Source organism: Xiphophorus couchianus, chromosome 8, assembly GCF_001444195.1.
Source record: "Xiphophorus couchianus chromosome 8, X_couchianus-1.0, whole genome shotgun sequence".
Taxonomy (NCBI): Eukaryota; Metazoa; Chordata; class Actinopteri; order Cyprinodontiformes; family Poeciliidae; genus Xiphophorus; species Xiphophorus couchianus.
The window spans coordinates 1,478,195-1,506,173 of record NC_040235.1 but is presented as its reverse complement, the minus strand read 5'-3'; the positions used below and the strand labels follow the sequence as shown (position 1 = coordinate 1,506,173).

The following is a 27,979-nucleotide window of genomic DNA, read 5'->3' as shown; positions in this document are numbered from 1 at the left end:
ATTTAATCTTTAAAGGTTACAACTTCAGACGGACCAAAATTTTAACTGATGAGGAAGCTTTGGTACGATAAAGATCAAAATGAAAATAATTCATTTAAATAAAACTATAAAATAAAATCAGGCAAAAGAAACAGTTTTCTAAATCTGTCTTTAGGCAGTGATATGAAATTAAAATCTGTAGGTGTGAATTTTTGGTTAAACGTTTGTGGTTCAGTGAAGTTACTGAGTGGGTAAAATATCCGTTACAACGTGTTAGTTTTCTTAATGATGACATTAGGAAACAGGCCAAAACATATTTAATGTGTCATCTGCTGTGAGACATGGAAGGAAAATAAATACAGTTAAACAGAGAGTTAGCATGATGGCAGAAACTAATGATGTGTGAGAATAATTTATATTGTTGACGCTCCACTTATCAAAAACATTGACCTCTGCTCTCTACTGCCCTCTGCAGTCTGAATAATTAATGTCAACAGAAATGCACTGAAAAATAATGACACTTTTATCTTCTATACAGTTGTTGCTGTTGAGCTGAAGTTTTTTTTTGAAGTTATTCAAACTAAAATGTCCCATTTTAATGAAGTTCATCAAAAGTTAAGCAGTAATTTAAAATGTAAGAAAGTAAACCTTTTGATTAATCATTGACATGTAAAGAAAATAAGTTCATGTATTTTTATTTTAACATTTTTTATCAACTACGGAGCTCCCTAAGGGACACAAATCATTCTTCTCATTGCATTCTTTTACAATAAATTTGCAAATCCACCCAGAATACGCAGTCAGGCTGCACAAACGTAAACCTTTAATGAAATCAGATTACAGCAAAAAATAAATATCTAGACCTTTTTATTATTTTGTAAGAATAATTTGAACCATAACCTGCAGCAGCTTCCTGAGTCCAAATGAAACGTCACTCAGATTGCTAAATGTGCCGCTGGCTTTTATTAACAACCAAAGGATAAAAGTGTGACATAAAGAAGCTGCTAGCAGGTCAACCCCTCCGCTCATGTCTCCATCAACATGAGGAGGATCCAGTAACAGTCGGAACCTGAAACGGCCGTTTGGCTTCAAATGTCCCAGAATCTGAGGACAAACCTGGAAAAAAGAAACATCTCAGCCAAGTAAACATGAGACAAAGAGAGAATCCACATTTCCTCCAAGTTAACAAGAATGTGATTAAAGTTAAGAAATGTTAAAAATTCTAATTTTCACCAAAGACTCTGAGAGAAGCATCAGAGTTCATTTAATAAAATCCTGAAGCTGTAAAATGAGGTAAAGAACGATAATCAGGAAGAACGGTTTAAAAGTCCCTTAAGCAGAAGGAAGTTGATTACAAAGTGCTTTAGCACTTCGTCTATTTTTACATGACAGAAACAACAACTAATGTTCACTTTCTACGAAACGCCTTACAGTCTGGCATAGTTTACATCCCTCTACTAGAATAAAACCTAATAAGATCAGATTGTCGCCGTATGTTCTGGTGAAGGACCGGTTTGGGCTCAACGGACAGAACCCAGCAGAACGCAGCTGCTGGGTTCCTCTAAGTGCTCAGTGGATGCTAGGCTACGCCGCTAACAGCTCCACGTCAGTCGGTGGCGGCCATCTTGCTAAAAATAAGTCTCTATTTAAAAATAATCCTGAGTTAAACGACATTGTGAGTCACGCGGGTGACCTCTAACCCCCGGTAGCGGCGGCCGTCTCTTCGGTGAGTGTTTTCAAGTCATCAGTTCGGAGCGAAGCCCGACCGGGAGGGATTCCTCCGTCACTTCCTGTCTGGCTCATCTGCAGAAATAAAATCCTCCGGCTGCAGCTTCGCTCCGGCTCGGGCGTCCGATCAGACGACCTCCGGCCGCCTCCTCCTCTCCTGGGCGCCGCCGTGCGCCGTCGCGCGCCGCCGGATGCTCTGGCCGCTCGAGATGAGGTTGGCGTAGCCGGGCGTGTGCGAGAAGGCGTAGGCGGAGCGGCGGGAAGGTCGGTTTCGCATGAAGGCTGAGGGCTCGCCCTTCTCCCTCCTCTTCTCCTCCGCCGCCTGCTGCAGGTACTTATTCTTGTTCCTCTGGACCTGCAGGATGGCAAACAGAGAACCGTTAAACAAATGCAACAAAATGTTAGCGGACAGTTTCCACAGGATGTAAAGAAAAGGCAAAACAAAAGCAGATTGGCGTTTCCATGAAAGAAGAAACGCAGTTAAAATCACTTGAATAAATTTGTTCAGTTATTAAAAACAATAATGCTGCGCCGTCACGCTCCGTCCACTTCCTGTTTGTCGTCTTTGTTGTTTCTGCCAGTAGTAACATCCGGTCACATGGTTTCCATTACAGTTTTTAAAAACTTTACAATGGTGCATTACAGACAATGTAGATAGAAAAAAAATGTTTTAGATTAATATCAGAAATTATACAGAAAAAATATGAAAATTTCTCTTTGGAAAGTAGAAAATTTTTAACAAAAGCCAGAAATTTCCATGCTTTTTCTAGAAATTTTAATCTGAAAATTTTAATCTGAAAATAGAACTAAAATTATTATTGTTTATTTTATTCATATTTACAAAAACAAGTTAATTTCTGAGGCCCAAAAGTCAAAAATCTGCGAGAAAAACCAGGCAATAAATATTAATCTCAGAAATTTTCTAGTGAAAACATGGAAATTTCTGAGATTAATCTCAAAATGTGAGTTTTTTTCTCACACATTTTTAACTACTTGAAATCAGAAATTTCCAAATTTTTCTAGAAAATTTCTGAGATAAATCTGAAAGTTTTCATTTTTTGGACAATTTTTTATCAGTCTACAATGTCTGAATAGTTCATTGTAAAATAAACTAACTTTGATAAAACCACCTCATCTTAGCACAAACATTTTAATAAAATTGAGTTTTTTGAAATTGATGAAGGAAATATATTTTTGTCATTCCAATTTGCACAATTAGAAAACAGACGCAGCAGAGCTGAATTACAAATGGCTCTAAAATGACATTAATGCAGAAAACACATTGGAAAGATTAAAATCCATATTTTCAGAATCTGTAAATAACTTTGACTTGTTTGTGGTTTTGTGGTGTCACATTTATAAAACAGCTCCACTCTTCTGTTTTCATTCAGGTTGTGTGTTACAGCGTGGTGAGTGTTTCACCTTGTCGCTGACAGACGGCCAGATGGTTTTATGGAGGAACTGGATGCAGATGACGGGCAGCAGGCTGATCCCCACCGTCAGGATGATGGTCAGCCACAGGTACGGCTGCCGCAGAGCGTTCGACGCCGCGCCTGCAGGCACACACACTCCGGTTAGCAGGTTCCTCTGCTACACACACACACACACACACACACACACTCGGCTCAGAGAGCCGACCTGTGAAGGTGAACACGGAGGGGAAGATGACGTGGATCCCGGCGCTGTGGATGTCAAACATGATGCCGAAGTAGATGGCGATGCTGCCCAGAACGGCGAAGCAGCTGACAAAGGTCCAGTACAACGTGTCCAGAGAGATCTGGAGGCAGACGGGTCGACGGGTCAGAACATCTGATATTCAGGAACTTGAACTGAAACTCATTTAACACAAAAAGGTTCAAACTGTGGAGGTTTAGAGTCGACCCAAAGATTTTAATCAAGTCAGAGTAAAACTACTTTAACAGGTTTTTACTCAAGGAAAAGTATTTGGTAAAAAGTGACTCAAGTTCTGATCAACTGATCAAATTATCAATCATTTAAGCTCCAGTAAATGTAACTAGTTACTATGTAACTGAGTATCAGAGCTGAATCTCAACCTGAGCCTGCTGGCTTCCTGAAATAAATCAATAGATCTTTTTTGGCTGTTTTGGTTGATATTATGAGAATAAATCATAACATTAGCAGAAAAAATATAGATAATTTTGGAACATTACCAGAAGAAAATCATAAAATTACAAGAAATAAAAGTGGTTTTAATGAGAGAAAGTTCTAATAATTTATCTAGATCTAACATGAGCAGAATAAAACATCGGCCCGTGGTTCATCCTTCAAAATAAACTGAAGTTTTATTATTTTTTTTGTAGGAGTTCTAATATTACAAATTTATTCTGTTTTTTTTATGATTTTGTTCAGATGTTATGACTATTCAGGTACTGAGCCTGTTGCTGTACGACTTTATTCTCTAATTCATACGACTCGTTACTTTGCTGTTCTGACCTGCAGGTTGACGACGAAGATGAGCGACGAGGCGGTAACCACGGCGAAGGACTGGTAGTCGGAGGGCGCCTCGCCGTCCTGACCCATGGTCTGCAGGAACGCTCCGTACGGGATGAAGAAGATGATGAGCGACACGAAGATGCCGTGGAACAAGCTGATGAAGAAGTTCTTGTAGTTGAACAGCGACCCCTGCTGGCCGGGTAGATACAGCGTTGGAACCTTCAGGCTGAGATCGTCGTTCACGTCCTGCAGGAACAAAACGCCGGGAAACAAATTTCACTTTATTATTAAATAAAGTCAACAAAACGTCTCAAACTGATTTATACTGATATCTACTGAGACCTTCATGATCTGGATGAGGCTTTTAATTCTGTTCATTTGGAAAAAATAAATAAATTTAGGGAGAACAGAAAGTGCAGCAGCGCCGCCTGGTGGACAGTAGGAGGCATGCCTGTGCATTTTAATAGTTTTGGGTTTTTCATTGTAGTTTAGTTTCATTTCGTTGTGATTTTGTTCGTTCTAATTAGTTTCCAGAGTCTGTCTGCTACTTTTATTACTTATTGTTTAAATATTGTTTAGTATTAGTTTAGATTTTGTTTTCAAACTGATGTAAAAGTATTTTTTCCCCCACAAAAGCAGTTTACATTAACTGTCTGCAGATTATGTTACTCTATTATCCTCCTTGTGGCTATGCTACGCTACGCTATACTATGCTACGCTACGCTACGCTATGCTACACTATGCTACGCTATGATATGCTACGCTACACTATGCTACGCTATGATATGCTACACTACGCTATGTTACGCTATGCTACACTATGCTACGCTAAGCTACATTATGCTATGCTATGCTACACTATTCCACAAAATAGTGACAGATAAAAGTTGTCAGAAACATCAGAATCAGTTTGTTGTTCAACAATAATTCAAAATGGCAGCTTTTGTTGAGTATTACCAAATCCATGTATATATACATATATGTGTATATACAGTATATATACTGTATATATACAGGACATATATATATGTACATATATATATGTATATATATACTGTATATATATAATACTTTGAGTTCTGCACCTAAAAATTAACTAAAGTATTAAACTAAAAAACTACACTATAGCTAATAAAAAAATATTTAACTGATAAATAAAAACTAGCAAACACACTTTAAAAACTAATTCAAATTAACTGAATTATATAAAAAAAAGTCACAACAAAATAAAACTAAACTGTAATGAAAAACCAAAAACACTCAGCAGTTTCTCCAAATTTTAAAGTTTCTGATTCACAGAAGAAAAATCAAACATTTCAAGCCAACAATCAACCTCCATATTTCCTGTATTTCTCATCAGCTGACGTGTTTGGCCTCAGGGACTCTGGAAGCTACAGCTGGACTGGAAACCAGTGAAATAAAAGCTCAGATCCAGAGAAACGAGTTTTTACCTGATCGAGGAGTCCGACCAGAAGAACCGGCAGGCTGCTGTAGGCCAGATTATAGAGCGTGATGAACCAGTCTTCATAGGCCGTCTGCAGGAGAGACGGTACGTTAATTCATCCTCACTGCGCTCAGCAGCCAGAGACAAAATGGAGGCCAAAAACAATCTGTGTTTCTAAAGGACAAAGCGCTGAATGAGTTCAAGGTTTCTCCTGAAAGCCCACAGAAAAACTTTTAAACAAGCTGGAAGAGCCTGAGAATAACTCAGTACGCTTGAAATGAGACGAAACTAACTTACAAAAAACTTTAACAAGAAACAGGAGCTTTCTTGTTTTAAATCAATAATTTCTTAGTATTAATGAAAAATTACTAGTTTCACTGACGGATTATTTCACTTCGTCTTTAGTTACCATAGCGACGCAGTGAACGTAGCACCAGTAAACTGGGTTCAGTTGGGGACCAAAGTTGCTTCATTTTCATCTGGTGTTAAACTTTCACAATGTGTCAAATGATCCAAACTAATTAGAAAACTTGTTCCCCTCCTCGCCTGTAGGGGCGCTGCGCCAAGAACTACTGAAGAAAATTACATGAAAACCTCTGAAGACACTGAGAGCAACTTCCTTCTGCATAAGATGCAGATTTTTTTATTTGATTAGCATCCCACCTCACCAAATGAACCAGACTTTCTAGACAAACTACAGTTTGATTAAAGTGGACTAAACAGGGCTGGTGTGAATGCAGCCTTAGAGACCTAAAGGTCGACATGGAGCGCATCGACGTGGACCGGGCAGTGCTGCTGACCTGAGAGGAGTATCCGTTGAAAAAGGAGTACCAGAAATGGACCAGAGTGAAGGCGAAGTTCTTGAAGAAGAAGAAACGGAGAAACTTGCACATCCTGATGTAGGACCAGCGGCCGTGCACCAGCAGGAGGCGCTGCAGGTAACAGAACTGGGCGAAGGCGTAGTCGCTGGACATGACGGCCTGCATCCCCTCCTGACCGCTGATGCCCACACCGATGTCGGCAGCTGGAGGGACAGAGGACGATCAGTCAGGACAGGTTTAAAGGGCCAGCAGGTCATCTGCTTCCTTACTTTTGATCATGTTGACGTCATTCGCTCCGTCTCCGATGGACAGCGTCACGGCCTTCTTGTACTTCTTCACCAGACTCACAACGTTAGCCTTTTGCTTCGGCGTGACGCGGCAGCAGATCACCGCTTCACACTCACAGGCCATGTTCACAAAGTCGACCTGCGGGACAAAAAGATCCAACACGCTTTACCAACACGAAGGAGGCGGCGGCTCTCAGGCTGCGGCACATCAGCTCCCTCTAGTGGTTCTGGATGTTGGTCTTACTTGTCTCATTTCCTTTTCCTGTTCGTTCATCGGATCCTGAGGGTTGCTCGGCGTTTGTCTCCTTCCTAAACGGCGAAGACGCAGCCTGCGGCGTTTCTTCTTTTTCTCATAAAGAATCTCGTTCTAAGAAAACCAACATTAGAATCAGTTCTGAAACAGACTTTCTGGAAGGTAAAAGGTTTCTTCCAGAACTTGCAGGATATTTTAGAAACCAACGGCTGTATTTATTTTAAAACTGGGACTTTCCCAAAACATAAAGGAAACTTTAACTTCTCCCAACTTTCAAGGTATTTTCCAGAAAGCAACAGATTGTCTTAAGGACTGACAGCAGAATTTAAAGAGAAACTTTGATAATTCAGTCCAGGATAATTTTCTAACGTTACTGTAAGTGACTGAATTTACCAGCCATCCTCCAGTGATGATGAGAGCGTTGTTGTTGGTTCCAGGGAAGAAAGGTTCAGTCGGTTTCTTTTTGCCAAGTCGATGCGATGATGGACCGTCATTTCTTCTGGCGGCTTGACGGGCCAGCAGCTTACCACTGAAAATATTTTTAAAAATGCAGCATTAAAGTGTTGCGTCTTAGATTAATCGGACAAAATGTTGAATGTCTCATAGATATTCTGGTGAATCTTAGATTTGCTCTCAGATTTCTGGGCCTTGGATCCTTTGTTAGCATTTATCTGCCTGTATTAGCATGATGCTACCAAGTGGTAGCCACACTTCTGCTAATCGGATGGTAGCTAAACTAATTTTTTGCTCAGCACTTTAGCATTAGCTTCTGCTAATTACTATATAGCGGGTTTAGCTCTTTAGCGTTAGCAGAACTAATGTTTATGATTAGTACTTTAGGGTTACGCAGTTTGTTTAGCTAGCAGCTAGCTAGCTCTGCTGGTGACAGCACTGAGCGTCTCTCGTATTCTGATCGGTAGAACCTGTTTGGACTCACTTAACATCCTCTCCATAGTGGATCTGCATCTTGTCCGTCAGCAGCTGACATGAATATCCGATGTTTTCTGCCGTTTCTGAAGGAAAGACAAAAACATTTAGACTCCATTCAGTGTCTAGAGGGATGTTGGCTCATATCCCATCTGCTTTACAGACTGAAGGGGAAGCTACCTTTCTTATCGCCAGTCAGGACCCAGATTTTGATGCCAGCCTTGGCCAGGTTGGCAATGGTCTCTGGAACTCCATCCTGAAGTTTATCCTCAATGGCGGTTGCTCCAATCAGCTGAAGACAACAAACTAGACCAATCAGCAAAACTGGATTTATAGATGTTGATGTTAGTTTGTGAGTTTTCCACCTACCATCAAGTCCTTCTCGATGTCCTCATAGACTCTGTCGAGGGCGGCTTCTCTGTCCACCATGTTCAGCTGGGCTTCTTTGTGTCTGCGGGACCAAGCCTCAAACTCGCTGGCGCTGATGTCCTTGTAACACAGGCAGAGCGTCCTCAAGGTCTCATTGGCAAAGATCTGCAAGACAAAATCCATCAGTGTCCTTCCTGCCAGAGTTCATGCTGGTGCCTCTCAAGTGAAGCAGCGACTCACATCCAAAGCGGTCTGGGTGGTTTCCTTGTGTCTGGTGTTTGGGGACAGGCGCTCATAGATGACCGTGTCGGCTCCTTTACAGTACAGACGAATTCGTCCGTCAGGAAACTTCACTGAAACAAGACAGGAGTTAAATTCACTGCCACATCTGCTTCTAACGAATGAAAAAACTTCATGGTTAGCATTATACACGCTGCCTCAAACATAAAACACAGTGTTTGGTTAACGCTCCCTTAGCAGTCCTTTGTTTTGGCTGTATCTACCCAGAATGCCTTGCTCTGTAGTCCACTTCCTGCCTTTGGAGCAGTTATATGAATCCGAACCGCACCAGAGTTCACTTCAACTGAACCAAGACTGATGTGAACTCTGGTCCTCACAGTTCGATTCCACGTTCACACCTCCACAACCGAACCAGACTTTCTAGGCTAACGGACCAGAGAGCCTTCATCTAGTGATGGGTTGGAAAAGCAACTGAAATAGTTCATGTTGAAAGATCTTCATCCCATATTTCACAGCGTTGAGTCTGATTAGCAGTATCTAAATATTTCTGTCCCTTCTGCGCGGCTATGCTAACGTTAGCTGATGTTGGGTCTTACAGATGATCGACATGCGCTTGCGGTCAGAATTGAAGTCGAGCAGGGCCAGCATCTCGTAGGTCGCCTCCTGGCCCATTTCTGAGACGGTGATGGTGTCCTGTGTGCGCGAGAGAAACACGAAGCCGAAGTTCCTGGCTGCCGTCACGAGAGCGCCCTCATCAGGAGACGCAGCCTGATACACCAGCTCGCCTAGAAACAAGAAAAATGAAACCCGTCAGGTTGAGTTTTTCCTTTCATCTAAATCCTGTTAACTAAACATTCAGGTTTTTCACTTTTCTCCAAATCATTTATTTTTACCATCTTTGCTCTCCACCATGACCGTGTGGCACAGCGAGAGAAGCTTGAAAAACTCCAGAACGTCTTTGTCCTTCTTGGATTTGATGTTGGCGACCAGGAAGTGATCAACAAACTGGAACTTCCTGTCAGCATGGCGGTTCCAGGTCCAGTCCACCGGCTAACAGGCAGGACAGACAAAAAGGCGTTTTGGTTTATTATCCATAACTTACACACAAAACAAAAGACATTTTATGTGAGGTTTCCATCGTTTGATAAATAATATGGTGGAATCTGCATGTTTCAGACAGACAGACAGATTTATATCATGTCAAACCTGGTAAAAGTCAGATAATTTATCATTAAACCCAAACCTGACAATGTGGTTGCATCAGATAAACCTTCATGTATTTTTTCCAATAGCAAAACGAACCAACATAGTTTAAAGTGTCGACTTGCACCTTTATTTTGTCCAGAGAAACTCCTTCAGAAGTGGTTGGGCCACCTGGCAGGGAAAGACAGAAACACGTTTTAGTTCTTGTGTTTTTAGTTTTCTTTTTACTTCAAGTTTAATATTCAATTTAATTGACATAAATAAAAATGTCTCTTAGTTTCAGGTTTACCAAGAGGTACTCGTCACTGCATTAGCCTCAAGTTTAGCTACATACGTAGTAGCGTTAGCCTCAAGTTTAGCTACATACGTAGCAGCCTTAGCCTCAAGTTTAGCTACATACGTAGCAGCGTTAGCCTCAAGTTTAGCTACATACGTAGCAGCGTTAGCCTCAAGTTTAGCTACATACGTAGCAGCATTAGCCTCAAGTTTAGCGACATACGTAGCAGCATTAGCCTCAAGTTTAGCCATGATAGCTCTTATTTATGGAGAGTGTTTCTGAAATCCCAGCATTTTTTCTGCGTTGCTCAGACTCACCGTAACTCCGCCCGGCGATGGTACACTTCTTGAACTGCATGATGTTCTGCGTCAAAGTTCCTGTTTTGTCGGAGAAGATGTACTGGATCTGGCCAAGCTGCTCATTCAGGGTCGTCGTTCGGGACTGAGCAGAAAAATACAGGAAGGAGCAGAGATGGAAAAAAAGTTCTGAATTTCTTTCATTTGACCCATTGACTGGTTTCCTCTTCCTCTGAGTTGTTCCGTACCTTAGCTGGTGTGTCTTTCTCTGAATAATACATCTGCAGGTCCCAGTTGATGAATTTACTCTGACCCAGACGAATCACCTCCACACTGTAAACAAAAACATAACGCCGTTACTTTAACTAGCAGAGGATCTAAACAGAAACAACAGCTGTCTGACCCACAGTAAGCTACTACTGCTAATGTGATGTCAAAACTCTGCAGCTTTTCCTGACCTGACGTAGAGCGAAATGGGCACCATGGTGTTGAGGACGATGATGTAGCCCCAGAAGCTGAGGAAGCCTCTGTAGGCGGTGGTGTGGCTTTTGCCGTCGTTCAGGTACCAGGCGTTGGCTCCGATGTCGTTGTACCAGAAGGAGTGACCGATGGCCAGCCCGGCCGACACCAGGATGAGCAGAGCGAAGATCTGCACAGAGGAAGCACAACGCCTTCAGCAGCTGCTGCCTACAGGGGGCGCCACAGCATCCTGCTCCTGCCATAAACCTCCATCACACCGTCTGGGTGTCAACTACGGAGCAACATCAGGGCCAATAATAAAAAACAATTTACTTTTTTTTCTAAGAAATTTTATTCTGTCGAGTCAAAATCCAAATAAATAACCAAACATTATGTTAAACAAAATGTTTAAAAAAAATTCAAAATTCTGAGAAAAAGTCAAAATTTTGAGAAAATAAAATCAGAACTGAGAAAAAAGAAAATGTCAGAAGTAAACAATAACTCATCTTATTTACTGTGTTTATACTGAAACATGAAATTGTAACAAAAACCCTGCAGAGCCTGAAAAATAAACTGAATAAAGTCGACGTCTGCCTCACCGTGTAAACCATGTAGTTCATCAGCTCGTCGATTTTGGTTCTCTTGAACCTCGTTTTGCCGCCGTTCCTCATGATCTTGGTATCGGCTCCTACAACGACAACCATCAACAACCACGTCTCAAAAATACTTTATGAGTGAATGTTGTTTTATTTTAAACTAAATTTCAAACGGTGAACGACCTGCGAAGATGACCAGGCCGTGGCAGACGTCGGTGTTTCGGATTTTGCATCCTCGGAGCAACATGTTGTCCAGCTCCAGAGGGTAACGGTCGCCGTCCCACAACATCGTCCCCGTAAACTTGTCCAGACGGTTGTTTGGTTCCTCGCATTCAATCAGAGCTACAATCAGATGACAGGGCAACAAAAAAAGGCAAAAAGTGACTAAAATATTATTAACATTTCATTTTATCACATTTAAATAGTTATTAAGGATCCCATTGCAAAAGAATTACATGCTCATTAGTGCGGCGTGCATTTATTTCTATCTTAAGGCTTTGACTTTGGTAACCAAAACGTTTCACTACATTAAAATCATCAGTTTAATAATGCAGAGAATCAGGAAACTCAGATTACAGTGGAAATAAAACATTAGAACTTAAAAACAACAACAAAATGACCAATTAAAATGTAAGTTTTATAATTTTCAGGGGATTATGTCACATAATCCAGGTTTAAATTTGGATCATCACAGCCAATTTATTTTAAAACTAAAAAACAAACAAAAAAAGAAAAAATATCTCAGTAAAATATTTCAAACTGAATAGAAATAATTTTGAAACAGACAAAAAAAGATCTGAAATAAATTGTAAAAATATAAAGAAAAAAAACAAACTGAAATAATTTTCTATTCTTTTTTATTTTCAAAATTTAAAAATAGTTTTTTAGTTTTAAAAAGAACTCAGACAAACTTTAAGGTCCAAATGTATATCTATGCAAATCTAAATGGTTCATCATCATCACTGAAAGCTACATTTAAAAAAACAAAATGTTTCAAAACACTTTTTTTAAAAACAAACTGTGGCCCCAATTTATCTCCATACATTTTCTCCTCATTTAATATTCCAAACTTTTTCTGAATTTCTACATAAAAAGTCTGAAGTTTTGCTCATTTTCACACAGTTTGTTTCTCCCACTGCTGCAGAACTTTGGTTTGTATTTATTAAGACTTTAAAACATTTTTGTTAAATAAAAGCCTCATTTCTCCTCTCTTGGCTGATCATTCTGTTTTACAGTGAAACCAGTAAAGCCTGAATGTTTACCGTTGAACTGCGCCAGCTCCCGTTCCTCCTGCAGCCTCTCATCCGTCACTCTCAGCCCCATCTTAAACTTCAGGTTGGTTTCTCTGCAAAATAAGAAAAATATCTGAATTATTTCACACATTTCCTGAGAAAGCAAAGCTGACTGAACCAGAGCTGCGCAAAATTTACACAGAGACTTTAAAAAAAGAATAAAGTAAAACTTCTCTGCATCTTGAAGTTTGTTTTGGTTCATTTCCTGTTTGAAACTTGGGAACACCCGTTTGTAATCTCAAGATAAACTGCAAAGTTAAACATTAAGGACTGGAGAAACTCCAGCTCTTATATTTACACTGTACCGCTGAGTGACGTGCTGACTCAGCAAGCAGGAACAAAACACCATTAAATTAAAAGTTCCCAAAAATCAGTGGTTTAAATGACCTGCTGGGAAAATAATCCGTTTTGGTTTGAATTTCTAGAACTGAATTCTATAAACTGGTTGTTTTTGTTTTAAGCTGAGCAGCTCTTACCCATCCAGCTCGGCTGTTTCTACGTAACACAAGCTGTTCGGCTCGGAGCTGGACAACAACAAGATGTCCGCCTGCAGAGAGAATCGTTACATATTCAGGTGAATTAAAAATTATTCCACACAAAAATGATCTGGTCAATTAAAAAAACATCCCATTTAAAACCCGTCTTAATCTTTCATTTGAATTCCTGTTGTGTGTTACATGTATAGCAATAGGAACAAAATATTAAAACGTTGTTGTTCAAATTAAAGAGACAAAATGCTGAATTTAAAGAATAATTTTTAAAAGAGAAGCTGTCCTCTAATAAAAATATTCATACCGGGATAAAGTCGTTTTTCTTGATGCGAACTACGTCTCCAACCTGGATGTCCATCCACCTGGACTCCTTAAACCTGCAGCAAACAGAATATTCAGCTTTTCATGCAACAAAAAAAATGAATTTGTAATAAACAGGAATCTGATCCGACCTTCCATCCAGCAAAACTTCACACTTCCTGTTGTTGACTTCCTTGTCCATCCTGTGACGCGCCTGAAGGGAAACAGAGACGCCACTGAAGTCCATCATAACCCAACCAACATTTTGCTTCATTCATTCGGTTCAAATGCGTCATAAAGCAGCTAAAACCTGCAGGAAGCAACATGGACGCCTCACCAGATCGTCAACCAGGTCTTTGATTGCAGTGATTCCCAAAACGATGACCAGAGGAATCAGAGTGGTGTACCAGGGGAGCGTGGAAATGTCTGGGATGATCTGAGAACAATCGAAAGCACCAGTTATTATTTCTGTTTTACAGAAAAAAACAAAACCATAAAGCGAAGCCAACCTGTAAGATGAGCAGAGCCAGGAAGTAGATGTTGGCCACCCTCTTAAACTGCTCATACAGGTTCAGGGGAAGGAAGGTGATGACGTTGTATTTGTACGTCTTGATGGCGTTTCCCTGGAGACGAGAAAAATCACCGACGTAGTTAAATTAATGAGCAGAGGACCTGTCCGTTGTCCTGTCCGTTGTCCTGTCCTTGGACAGCTTGGGTCATGCGCTGCAGGGGCCACAGGGGCCACAGGGGCCAGTGATCTGTTGGCTCCCATTAAAGGTTAATTAGAGGCTGGCCGGGTTCGGTCAGAGGTCCAGAAACGGTTTCAGATTGAACTGAGATACCAGAACAGCTCAGATTCATTCTCACTGCTCCAAACCACAACAAGGCAGCAGAGAGACGGAGATCAACATGTGGAGGTTTAAAGGTGCAGCAGATCTGAAGAAAACTCTCGTCCAGATCTCATTTCTTCTCTCAAACTTTTCAATTCATTTCAGTCCAAAATCCCCCAGGAACCACAAAAACCCGACTGGACTTTCTGGACTTCACCACAACCTTAGAACTGAATGTTCTGAAGACCTTGCTATATTATGCTATGCTATGCTACACTTCAAATATGAATCTCAATAATAGCATTTATTAAAAAAACTATTGCTACTCTTTTAAGTATAATTTCTATGGTTATGACAATAAAACCACAAAACATTTTAACACAATTTAACGTTTTTATCGCCGAATCTTATTTCTCACACTTGGAAAACTAAAGTAAATGATGTCTATCCTGAAGGTTTGAACCGTCGGTTTCATTTAGTTCTAGATGAGAAGAGAAAAACCAGGAAATGGATCAATTTTCCCAGCAGCCTGGGACTGAAACGTCTCCAGCTCCGCCGCCTCCCGCTGAGTCTAAAGTGTCCAACGGTCGGCTGATCTGGACGATCCGGTTTCAGCCTCAGACAGGAAAAGACATCAGAGCTGCTGAACCGGAGCAGATTGTGATTAAAATATTAAAAACATAAACCCAGGAGGTCCTGCAGGCTCACAGAGTATCGGCTCTTCTTGATGCACAGGAAAACTTTCTTCTTGAACTCGGGCAGCTGGTGGTACGCTCGGTCGTTGGCTTTCACCTTCCAGCCGATTTCTGAAAAACATACAGAAATAAAGTTTGTTCAAAGTTTAATATTAGGACTGCAGTAAAAATATAAAACAATAAAAAAGGTGCAATATTAAAAGTTTTTATGAGGAGTTGTAATATTACAACTTTATTCTCAATTATTTTAGCAAAATTATACTTTTATTCTAGGATTTATTTTATAATCCTTCACCTTCATTTTCACATTTCTTCATTCTTGCCAATAATTGTGGAATATTAAACATTTATTGTAAAACATTTTTGTAATATTAAGCCTTTATTCTGATAACATTCTGTTCATCTGGCTCTGATACTTTGTTGAAACTTAAAGAGTTTTATTTTGAATCAGATTTGCTGTTGATTCATTTGGTTTCATTTCTGATTGGTTTCGCTCACCGGGGGTCCTCGCCGCCGCCGCCGCCTGCTGCTCTGCGGGTCGATCTGCTTCCTGCGGCTCGTCTGCTTCGCTCTCGGATCCTTCGTCCAGCTCGTCGTCCAGCTCGTCGTCCGTCTCGTCGTCGCTGTACGGCATCTCCTCATCGTTCGGCGCCGCCGCAATCGCTCGCGGCCGACTCATCTTGGCGCCTCACGCGTTTCCTGAGAAACAAGATGGATGAATTCAGGAAACATCTGCATGAATTAAACAACTGGCAGAAATATTTCATGAACCAAATAACGTAGAGCTGCAGCTAACGATTAGTTTAATAATCGATTATTGGCACATTCTGATGATTTTTCATTTAAAACATTTGAGTTCATTTTGTACAATATTGGAAAACAAAAAAAAGTAAAACAATTCAATTCCTTCTAAAAAGAAAAACATTTTAGAGCTCAAATGTGATTTTAGAAATCTGGAGATTTTTTATTAAACCACTTAAATGTTAAAAGATGCAAATAAAACTATTTATTTTAAATTAACATTTTATTGCTTAAATGCAAACGCTGCATTCCTTTTTTGGATTAACAGATAAACAATTAAATTTTTTTATCTTAAATGCAAAATGTTTTTTTTACAAAAAGAATCTTTATACTTCAGTCAACGATTAATCGATTACTAAATTAGTGGACGATGATTTGAATAATCGATACATCATGATTAATCTGATTAATCATTTCCTTTAGTGACTTTTGATCGTTTGTAGCAAAGGATGAATTTGCAGCTGAAAAATTCTTCTCAGGTCAATAAATTTATTATTGATTATCAACAGGACAGAAAACCTTTTCATACATGCAACATTCCTGAGAAACCAAACGATTGAACGACGAGTTTTAAGATTTTTCATAAGGAAATCCGACGTCAGCCGACCATCTGCTCTGAACTCGTTTTTCTGGAGGATCTAAAAACATCGTCCAACATCGGAGCGCAGAGAGACGGACGTCCCCAACCGAGCCGGACGTCCCCAACCGATCCGCACGTCCCCAACCGATCCGCACGTCCCCAACCGAGCCGCACGTCCCCAACCGAGCCGCACGTCCCCAACCGAGCCGCACGTCCCCAACCGAGCCGGACGTCCCCAACCGATCCGCACGTCCCCAACCGATCCGCACGTCCCCAACCGAGCCGCACGTCCCCAACCGAGCCGCACGTCCCCAACCGAGCCGGACGTCCCCAACCGATCCGGACGTCCCCAACCGATCCGCACGTCCCCAACCGAGCCGCACGTCCCCAACCGAGCCGCACGTCCCCAACCGAGCCGGACGTCCCCAACCGAGCCGGACGTCCCCAACCGATCCGGACGTCCCCAACCGATCCGGACGTCCCCAACCGATCCGCACGTCCCCAACCGATCCGGACGTCCCCAACCGAGCCGCACGTCCCCAACCGAGCCGCACGTCCCCAACCGAGCCGCACGTCCCCAACCGAGCCGGACGTCCCCAACCGATCCGCACGTCCCCAACCGATCCGGACGTCCCCAACCGATCCGCACGTCCCCAACCGAGCCGCACGTCCCCAACCGAGCCGCACGTCCCCAACCGAGCCGGACGTCCCCAACCGATCCGGACGTCCCCAACCGATCCGGACGTCCCCAACCGATCCGGACGTCCCCAACCGAGCCGGACGTCCCCAACCGATCCGGACGTCCCCAACCGATCCGCACGTCCCCAACCGAGCCGCACGTCCCCAACCGAGCCGCACGTCCCCAACCGAGCCGGACGTCCCCAACCGATCCGGACGTCCCCAACCGATCCGGACGTCCCCAACCGATCCGGACGTCCCCAACCGATCCGCACGTCCCCAACCGATCCGGACGTCCCCAACCGAGCCGGACGTCCCCAACCGATCCGCACGTCCCCAACCGATCCGGACGTCCCCAACCGAGCCGGACGTCCCCAACGGAGCCGGACGTCCCCAACCGAGCCGGACGTCCCCAACGGAGTCGGACGTCCCCAACGGAGCCGGACGTCCCCAACCGATCCGGACGTCCCCAACCGATCCGGACGTCCCCAACCGATCCGGACGTCCCCAACCGATCCGGACGTCCCCAACCGAGCCGGACGTCCCCAACCGATCCGGATGTCCCCAACCGAGCCGGACGTCCCCAACCGATCCGGATGTCCCCAACCGAGCCGGACGTCCCCAACCGAGCCGGACGTCCCCAACCGAGCCGGACGTCCCCAACCGAGCCGGACGTCCCCAACGGAGCCGGAATGCTACAGAATGTGAAGAGCGTAAAACCGGTTTGGTTACAATCCGAGTTAAAAGGCTTAAACTGGATTTATGAGATTCTTCTAACTACTGATCGTTTCCTCACAGAAAGCAGAGCTGCAGAACCCGACATAACCAGACGTTTCCATGTGACGCAACAGAGAAATGAGGGAATCCAAACTGGTTAATATGGGAGGAATGTGACATTCCTGATTCAGGAACCAGAACCCAAACTGGTGAGAACCAAACAGAAACAACATTTTTAGCTGTTCAGTCAGGAAGTCGATTATCTTGTCGGTTTAAAAAAAAAGGCTGGAGCTGCTTTTCCCAGAGGAGCTGAAAATCCCAGACACACCCAGGTTTACACACACACACACACACACACACCCAGGATTACACACACACACACACACACGTGTGTGTTCAGATCCTCACGTTTCCAGTATTCCCAGCCTGTCAGCACACGCCCGACATACTACATGTGTCACACCAGCAAAGTGATAAAAACACCTGAACATGAAACACGTTCCAGAATCCAGAACTATTTTTATTAGAGAAGTTACAATCCTTAAACAACATTTTAAACATTTATGACATTTACAGTCAATAAATGACCAAAAATCAAACAGAATATTTACAATAAATAAATAAACGTTTAATCAACATAAATATTAAGCCTGTTGGGATAGAAAATTCATTAATCATGATAACCTTTTGAGCATTTATTTATTTTATTAATGTCATTTTGTTGTAATTTATACCTTCAAAAATATTTTAAAAAATAATCTAAACTGAGGGAAACAATTTCCATTCTGCTCATCAATAATTTGACTTCTAAATCTATTAATTTCTGATTTTTATTTCTATTTTGTTTATTATTTTGGATACAAAGTTAAAGTTTATTAGCATTTAAAAGGGCAAAATGGTATCAAAACATTTAAATCATCATAATAATTAAATTAGTGGAACAATTTAACATTAAAAAATAGTAAAATATTAATTGTTACAATTTCATGTGTGCTCTTGTTTCTGTAGCCGATTTAAAACATGATTCTTTTGATTTTTAAGTTTCTAATCTCTAGAGATTATTAAAAATCAAACCAACTGCTTTCATTTGTTCTGTTCAAATGAATTATTCTGTAATTTCTGGAATAATCTGGTTCCATGTCGACATTCTGGTCCTTTCTAAATAGATTCTGATGTTTTCCAGAAAACGTCTCTAATCTAAAGCTGGGTTCGTTTCCACAAACTGAAATGTTTTCAGACAGAAGGAGCTGCTGGAGGTGAATGAATGAATGAATGAATGAATGAATGAATGTCTGCAGGTCTGAACATGAAACCACAGGAGAAAAATCTGAAAATGTTCGACTGGATGAACGAAACGAAGCTGCAGAGGTTTGGCGACCAGCGTCCAGACCAACCCGTTTAAAGGCCAAACGTCGTCATCCACTAAACAAAGCAAACAGCCGAACACAAAGCCCTGGGGCGCACCTCCACAAGACAAATATGCTTTCAGAGACCTGAAGGCACGAAGGCCGTTCCTCTTCCAGCAGCCGACGATCGGATCTGATTACAAACCAGGAAGTGAAAACCTTCAGGTAGCACAAACACCTGGATGCCTGCAGCCGTTTCTGAGCAAACCAGGAAATGTTCCAGTCGGAAAGTTTTTATCGCTCCTGCAAATCAGAGGGACAAACCAAACCTGCAGTTTCATTCAACCTGAATGGACTGAAGGCACAGAAACAGGAAAACAGGAACCTTCATGAGAAACTGATCGTTTACTGGAGCAAAACATCGTCTGACTTGTTCTCCAATCAGAGGATTTAAGGTCCAGATCAGCTGCATCTCTAATAAGAATATATAGAAAAAGTTCATTTATTTCAGTAACTATTTATCTACTAAGAGAAACAGAGATTAATTCCACACGGACTGAAGTTTTCAGGATTTATTTCTGGTCATTATGATGATTTTCTATAAACAGCCAATGAGAACAAGACATTTAAGATCAAAATATTAAACCAGAACAGCTAAAAATAAAACTTACATACAGAAATGTGAGCTGGAACCGATTGGCCCCGCCCCTAACAGTTTGGAAAAGTGGGCGGAGCCAAGACACGGTGAGGGGCGGGGCTAAGAGACCGTGAGGGGCGGGGCCAATCTTGTTTTCAACTTTCTCTCTATAATTAGCAACTTTTTAGATCCAGTGATTAATCTGGTGACCTTTTCTGCTGTTTTTGAAACTTTAAAAAATAAAAATTAAAAAATACGACTGCAGGAATCTGCAGCACTGACAGTTTTTCCAACTATTTAGTCTTAGATGTCACAATTTGAACCATTTAAGAGAAAATTAGACAATTTATCTGCAAAACATAAAATAATTTAATTTAGTTACTCTTGATGAAATGTTTAATGTCTGCCTAAAAGTCATTTTAAAAGGATTAATCTGAGAAATTAGCCTAATCCTAATATATAATGTGTTTGTGGAGATGCCTGAACATTTAAATACAAAAACAAGTGAAAATAAATTTCTGTTGTTCATCAGTAGCAGAGGCTCATAAATATCACAGTTTGGTTTGTCTTCGCACTTAAATCAAGAAAAATAACTTAAAATAAACATATTTTGTTTTTTTAATACATTTTTGAATTTACTGGAAGTTTGGTCAAATTATTAATGAATATAAAAGCAGGAAGAGCAAAAACTCTGGAAAAATGTGTGAATTTATTTTGAATTTGAATTTGTTTGTAAAGGAATCTATTTCTTCATCTCTGGGTCAAAATCTAAAATACTTTATTCAAACATAAACTGGACGAATCTAAAAAACTGTTTCTAATCAGTTAATTAAAACTTTAAAGCTCCAAGCCAACGCCGAGCCGAGCATCCAAGATGGCCGACACTTCAGGTACAAACCAACCAAACCCACCTGACACTCCGTCATTAAACTAGAGGCACAAACTGCAGCGAAACGTCGTCATGAACTTCATCACAAAAGGAAACCGCTTGGAAATCAAAACAGGTTTGTATCTTATTGAACAAATAATTTGATCCCGGTGAGTTGAGCGATATCAAAATCTTTCCTCGAATGCAAAGAAAATCTTTGTAGAGACCAGAAAGAAAATGTTTCATCCTCAAACGGAGTAAAAGCAAAATGATTCAGACGGGAGGCGAGGATCTGAAGGCGGCGCGTTTAAAGATAAAAATAAAACGTCAACTAAAAACAAACTGATTTAGCTGCTCAGAACCAGAACCAGCAGCCAGAACAGCCGGTCCCAGAACAGGTTCAGGTGTCTGGCTCGGGGCGTCGCCGTGGCAACAGGCGTCAGCAGCGAGGGAGGGGCGGAGCGACGCATACCTGCGTGACGACAGTGAAACCTGAGCGGACGCTGCCGGGCGGCTCAGGTGAGCAGAAAGAAGAAAACAGGCGAGGCGTTTTCCTCCTGCAGCGACTCGAACGCAGAGCTGAGGACAAATACGGAAACACAACAGAGGAAAAGTCTCTCCTGATCTCTTCTGTCTGTAATCCGGTTCTGGTTGCATTCATGTAAAATTAGAGGAGAAAACCTGAAATGACCTTCAAGTGAAAATAAAAACCAAAACATTTACAACAAAAAAACAGATAAAGGTCAGAAAGAGTCGACCTGTTACAGTAAATGTGGCTACACGATAAATAATCCCAGATGTTTCTGTGATAAATGATAATTCTGCTGCTTTCAGAACATTTTCAAGCAATTTAATAAAGCAAGTTTAATTTCTAATTAACATTCAAAATGTAAAAGATTTTAAATATTCAAAATAAATAAAAAAGACTGAAGACTTTTCCTCATCCAGTCTTAAAAACTTTAAATTAAAATTATATGGATCGTTTTCATTTATGATGCGATTTATTAATTTATTGTGACAGGATAATAATAAAGAAACATTTTTAAAAATCAGATCCAAAGAAAACCTCAGAAGGACGAAGAGGAAACCTGGAGTTTTTCTCCAAACTGGATCTGAAGAACATGAATGAATTTAATCTGTTTTCTTTTAACATGAAGAGTAAAAACCAAAACTTCAAACTCATTTCATCTCTTTCATAAAACGACATCAGTAATTTGTCCTCATGGAAAAGCAGAAATTTTACTTCAAAATTCATTTCACGGTTATTTTTTACTTTTCCAAACACAAGTAAAAAATAAAACATTACTTTAAAAAACGAGACAGAAAGAGAAACAAAGTTTAATTTCCTGTCAATGGAAAAAATACTAAATCTTTCTTGTATATTTTCCTAAAACATAAAATGAATTTCCAGCTGATCAAACTTTATAATATTTATTTAGCAAATTACTTTTATACATTTTCAGAGTAAAAAATAAAATTTTAACTCTTCAGAACTAATATTCCACACCTGAATCCCTACAACTGAAATACATTAAATATTTGTCCTGAACTGTTTTATTAAAAAAAGAATTCATTAAAAATAAAAGAGGAATCACATCAGCCTTCTTTCAACCAGCTGATAAGCAGTGTGCAGCAGCAGATTGGATTCTCTTTTTAAACTCCAACAAAACAAGCTGCAAGTTTACAATTAATTGGAGATAATTATTGCGACTCAGGTTATTTTACCGCGTTTTAAAACGTTGAGAGGAAAAACGAGGCGTCAGAAACCCGGTCAGCGTTTCGGTTTCAGTGAAGAGAAACTGAAAAGAGACGACCCAAACGCCACGACCCAAACGAGACGTCCGAAACGCCACGACCCAAACGAGACGTCCGAAACGCCACGACCCAAACGAGACGTCCAAAACGTGACGACCCAAACGAGACGTCCAAAACGTGACGACCCAAATGAGACGTCCAAAACGTGACGACCCAAATGAGACGTCCGAAACGTGACGACCCAAATGAGACGACTGAAACGAGACGACCCAAATGAGACGTCTGAAACGTGACGACCGAAACGTGACGACCGAAACGAGACGACCCAAACGAGACGACCCAAACGAGACGACCCAAACGCGACGACCCAAACGAGACGTCCGAAACGAGACGACCCAAACGAGACGACCCAAACGAGACGACCCAAACGTCACGACCCAAACGAGACGACCCAAACGTCACGACCCAAACGTCACGACCCAAACGCGACGACCCAAACGTCACGACCCAAACGAGACGACCCAAACGTCACGACCCAAACGTCACGACCCAAACGCGACGACCCAAACGTCACGACCCAAACGCGACGACCCAAACGAGACGTCCGAAACGAGACGACCCAAACGAGACGACCCAAACGAGACGTCCGAAACGAGATGACCCAAACGAGACGACCCAAACGAGACGTCCGAAACGAGATGACCCAAACGCGACGTCCGAAACAAGACGACCCAAACGTCACGACCCAAACGAGACGACCCAAACGCGACGTCCGAAACAAGATGACCCAAACGCGACGTCCGAAACAAGACGACCCAAACGAGACGACCCAAACGTCACGACCCAAACGAGACGACCCAAACGTCACGACCCAAACGTCACGACCCAAACGAGACGACCCAAACGTCACGACCGAAACGAGACGTCCGAAACGAGACGACCCAAACGTCACGACCCAAACGAGACGACCCAAACGTCACGACCCAAACGAGACGTCCGAAACGAGACGTCCGAAACGAGACGTCCGAAACGTCACGACCCAAACGAGACGACCCAAACGTCACGACCCAAACGAGACGACCCAAACGTCACGACCCAAACGAGACGACCCAAACGAGACGACCCAAACGTCACGACCCAAACGCGACGACCCAAACGCGACGTCCGAAACGAGACGACCCAAACGAGACGACCCAAACGTCACGACCCAAACGTCACGACCCAAACGAGACGACCCAAACGCGACGTCCGAAACGAGACGACCCAAACGAGACGACCCAAACGTCACGACCCAAACGAGACGACCCAAACGTCACGACCCAAACGTCACGACCCAAACGAAACGACCCAAACGTCACGACCCAAACGAGACGTCCGAAACGAGACGTCCGAAACGAGACGTCCGAAACGAGACGTCCGAAACGTCACGACCCAAACGAGACGACCCAAACGAGACGACCCAAACGTCACGACCCAAACGAGACGACCCAAACGTCACGACCCAAACGTCACGACCCAAACGAGACGACCCAAACGTCACGACCCAAACGAGACGACCCAAACGAGACAACCCAAACGAGACGACCCAAATGAGACGTCCGAAACGAGACGACCCAAACGAGACGACCGAAACCAGCTTCAGATTCAGATTCAGAGTCTAAATCAAAGTTTTACTCACAGCCGGAGTCCAGAGAATGAACCCAGAGCAAGGCAGCGAGCGTCGGTTAAATCACAAACAGAACCAGAACAGAACCGCCAGCAGCTCAGGGCCCGGCTGCTGCAAACTGGATTTGAATGTTTATTTACATGTGTTGCCCGGCGCCATATGTAAAGAGCAAATTGCAAATACAAAAAGTAAATAAAATGACTGACTTTAATTTTACTTCCTTATGCAACCAACGTGTTGCTGCATTTGTTTGTCAATAAAAAAATATTCCCCAAAAAATATTTCCCATTAATAACAAGGAAATGTAATTGTATTCTAATTTTGGTTCCAACAACTTTTTGCCTCAAATAAATATTTTTTTACAGTGTTGACCAGCAGGTCTTCTGGTTTCCGTGTCACGCCGGGTTCCTGCTTTGTTTATGTGAAAACATCTCTCAGGTGAAAGCGAGTAGAAATTTGTTTCTGTAAAGTAAAACTGGAAAAGGGGCGGAGCTTCAGATCTTTCTCAGGTTTTTTTTTCCTCCGACCTCTTGACCTCCAACCAGTCGCTCCATTTGCCTCTCAGCTCCTGATTTAAATTCTACGTCTTGGAGTTTTCCATAAAGATGGAAAACATTTCACTAAACAAAATCTGCTGCAGAGGAGGCTTGTTTATGGAGCAACATCGCTGTCGAACGGAGGCGCGAGGTTCAACAGGCAGGTCAGCTTTAAGGTGAAAAAATGACCCTGAAACCGTAAAACCAACCAAGTATTTTAGTTTCCATGGAGACGAAGAGGATAACTAGGAACAAACTGGCAAAATACTTAAAAAAAATAATCCAGCTCAGATTTGTTGAAGTGGGGTTCTGTTGTGATGTCATACGGAGTCAATATCTTACAACGTTCTGTTGGTTTTCAGAAAATCTTTCTAAGCAAACAGATTTTAACGTTAAACAAAAAAAGCCAACAGAAACAGAAAACTCTGATTTTTTATTAAAGACTTCAACATGCCAGATTTCTGATTAGATATTTTTGTTTATTTTCCTTAAATTCAAAGTTAATTCTTGTACAAATTGATAAAAAAGGAGGTAAAAATAATGTAGTTCAGTCATTTAAGAAGCAGAAATTTGTTTGATACGTCAAAAGTTTTGCATTTTGTGCAGAATAACAACATCCTGTTTCAAGGCCAAAATCCATTAAAACGACTCTGAGCCTGAGAGGAAAAGTAATCACACCCCTTTAAGAACAAAGACTTACCGCCGATAAACCACTTTATTTTTAAAGTTGGGATTTACTTCACTTCCACTCTAAACCAGCTTCAGTGCTAAACTGGTAGCAGTAATTATTCAACACCAGTTCTTTGTTTTTCCAGTGAAGAAAAGTCTTCACCCCCTAAAAAAACGAGTAAAAACTCGGCACCAATCTTCTGCCGTACCAGAGGAAAGAACCAGCTGCAGCCAATCAGGAAGCAGCTCCACGTTTTAAACAGGGTTCAAAAACTGAAAACATTGTTTAAATGGGTCAGCGTGTCGCTTTGAGCAGAACCCCGTCCAGAGAAACCGGTTCTGACCCGGTTCTTCAACATGGCGATGGCAAATCTTGATCTAAAAAACGTTTCATGCTGAAATCAGCAGAAAACATGAAGGAAAAAACCCCAGCATCAGTTTGTGAGCTGAAGCTCACCTGGAGGTTTGTGACCTTTGACCTTAAAATGGACTCCTCCTCAGTGACGTCTAAGACTCTTTAGCAGTTAGCATCTGGTGCCAAAAGAACCAGTTACTATTACTGTGTGATTACTTTTTCCACAGTCAGGCTGCTTTAGGAAGATTTATTTTATTTTATTTTATTTTTGTTGCCTTAATCTCATAAAGTTTGACAAAAACTAAAAGTAGAAGAAAGGAGAAAATAGTTTTTCACAGATCTGTAACTCATTGAAAATGATTTTAGTTTGTTTGGTCTTGGATCTTTTTAGATTCTCTGTTGAGAATTAATTCCTGTTTTCAAACCTGAAAATGTCTAAAGTTACCAGCTGCCAGTAGGATATTTACTACTAACAACCTTCTCACAGAACCCCACTTTCAAAACAAACCAAAACTAAACATTTATATGCTAGATATGTTTTTGGTCAACTTGTTCAGATTAACCAGTAGCTCAGATTAGAGCTAATGGATCTAAACTGAATCCGATTAGAGAGTTTATTGGTAAGATATTGATTACTTATAAACTCTCTACCAAAGCCAACTAAAAAAAGGCTTGACTGAAGGTCCAGAACAAATCTGAAGTTATTTAGATGAAAACCTGTAAATATTTAAATGCAATCATGTGTTCACTGCATTTCTTTCTTAGAAATAAACACAACAAATGTTTTCCTTCCAATTAATTTTCCACACGTGTTAAAATACAAAACAAATACCAGACATCTTGTCATTTGTGGTCAGTATTTTTCCCTGAGTCATCGTTGTTTAACAAATATTTCTATAATAGAAAACAATAGAAAATCATCTACAGAAAATTTAACATGAGTCGTTTTCTGATAAACTAAAAAATTAAAAATGATTTAAATCAACCTTTCAGAAACCTGCAGAGTAACAAACATACGAACATTTTTCTCAAATAAATACAACATATAGAGTTTTTTAAGGGTGGAAAATCTCAAAGCAATTCAGAGAAAATAAAATTACAATGTTAGGAAAACTGTCCAGAATTTAGTTTTAAAAACAAGAAAGGAGGAAAAACTCAGAAAGATCATGTTGGATTAGATTATGTTTCATCTTCAATCTGGTTCCTTCAGCAAGAATTAATTCCTGTTTTCAAACCAGAAGATGTTTACAGCTACAAACTGCCAGTAGGATATTTACTACCTACGACCGACCCGCAGAACCCCGAGTACAGAACTAATTTTATTATTATTTATTATTTTACAGAACAAATAAAAAGGATTGTGTTGAATATGTTTTGGTGTTTCAGCTCAGATGAAAACTAATGTCTCCAAACTGAAGATGATTATTGAATTTACAGTTAAAATATTGAAACTTTTTGTTTTATGACATCATCAGTGCTGCTGATGTTTGCAGTAAAAGTTGCTGTTTGATCGTCTGTTGATTTTGTGAATTATTTGCTCTTCATAACACCTGGCTAAATAAAAACTTCAACTCTCCACCATGTCCCGATGTTGAGTTTATTCAACATATATTCAATCATTTTAAAATAGTTCAACGTTTTTCCTTCCAATTAATTTTCCAGACGTGTAACCAAATAAAAGAACAAATACCGATTATCTTGATTATTGTTTAACAAATATTACTGCCAAAAATAGAAAATCATCTACAGCTACTGTAAACTAACATCATTCATTTTAAAGAACGATTCGCTTTCTGACATCTGAGATTAGATTTAAAAATAAAAATCTCAAAGATATAAAAATATATTTAGATCTTAAAGGAACAAAAAAACATTTTCCACCAATAAATAACTGAAAGTTATGAAGATGGATGAAAATGCAGGAAAACATCTGAACTCAAAATCCATCAGGATCAGAACCGGAACAAACCCAGTTTAACCAACTGGTTCTACTGGAACACAAATCTTTTATTCTGACCTTTAGGGTCCAGAACCATGACCCCATCCCAGAACCGAACCGGACCAGAACGTCCAGGCTTCATCGAGTTCGGTTTCTAAAGTTATTAAATGTGTAACTATGAAGCTAAAATAAGAACCGTCCATCAGAACCGAGTCGAACCAGAGTTCCTACAGGTGAAGCGCCGAACTTTCCCGCGTTCTGGGTTTTTATTTTTTTATTTTTAACTTTAAGCTTCAACAAAACATCGAAACATGAAGGGAAACACAGAGACTCTCACCCAGAGATGAGTAGAAGTTCTGGTGAAGCTCGCAAGGCGGTTCTGCTCGGTGTTTGGTTCCGCTGTGTCACCGAACCATGTTCGTTCCGATCCGCGGCTCCTCTTCCTGCTCCGGAGCCTCTTCGTGGCTCCCCGCCCCGATTCACGCCGCCCT

General features: G+C 41.2%; 1 protein-coding gene across 1 annotated transcript; it reads right to left on the bottom strand.

Moving 5' to 3' along the window:
* Positions 1-279: 279 nt before the first annotated feature.
* atp8b1 (ATPase phospholipid transporting 8B1) lies at positions 280-27,979 on the bottom strand. Its single transcript, XM_028025170.1, has 30 exons — positions 27,826-27,979; positions 15,440-15,640; positions 14,955-15,052; positions 13,926-14,039; positions 13,754-13,852; positions 13,569-13,630; positions 13,421-13,493; positions 13,102-13,172; positions 12,596-12,678; positions 11,517-11,675; positions 11,337-11,425; positions 10,737-10,927; positions 10,527-10,611; positions 10,300-10,423; positions 9,833-9,876; positions 9,396-9,552; positions 9,099-9,287; positions 8,503-8,615; positions 8,263-8,427; positions 8,074-8,185; positions 7,904-7,979; positions 7,360-7,495; positions 6,958-7,080; positions 6,696-6,852; positions 6,406-6,629; positions 5,613-5,696; positions 4,162-4,407; positions 3,346-3,484; positions 3,130-3,260; positions 280-2,062 (listed from the first exon to the last, which is right to left on the bottom strand). Exons 2-30 carry the CDS (start codon positions 15,618-15,620, stop codon positions 1,835-1,837), a joined length of 3,753 nt encoding a protein of 1,250 aa, XP_027880971.1. The 5' UTR covers positions 15,621-15,640; positions 27,826-27,979; the 3' UTR covers positions 280-1,834.

Coding starts and splice junctions, on each gene's coding strand:
- atp8b1 (XM_028025170.1), bottom strand. CDS start 15,620: ATGAGTCGGCCGCGAGCGATTGCGGCGGCGCCGAACGATGAGGAGATG. Junction 9,553..9,832: donor TTTCTCTGGACAAAATAAAG/GTGCAAGTCGAC, acceptor CCTGCCTGTTAG/CCGGTGGACTGGACCTGGAA. Junction 6,853..6,957: donor AGGAAAAGGAAATGAGACAA/GTAAGACCAACA, acceptor TTTGTCCCGCAG/GTCGACTTTGTGAACATGGC.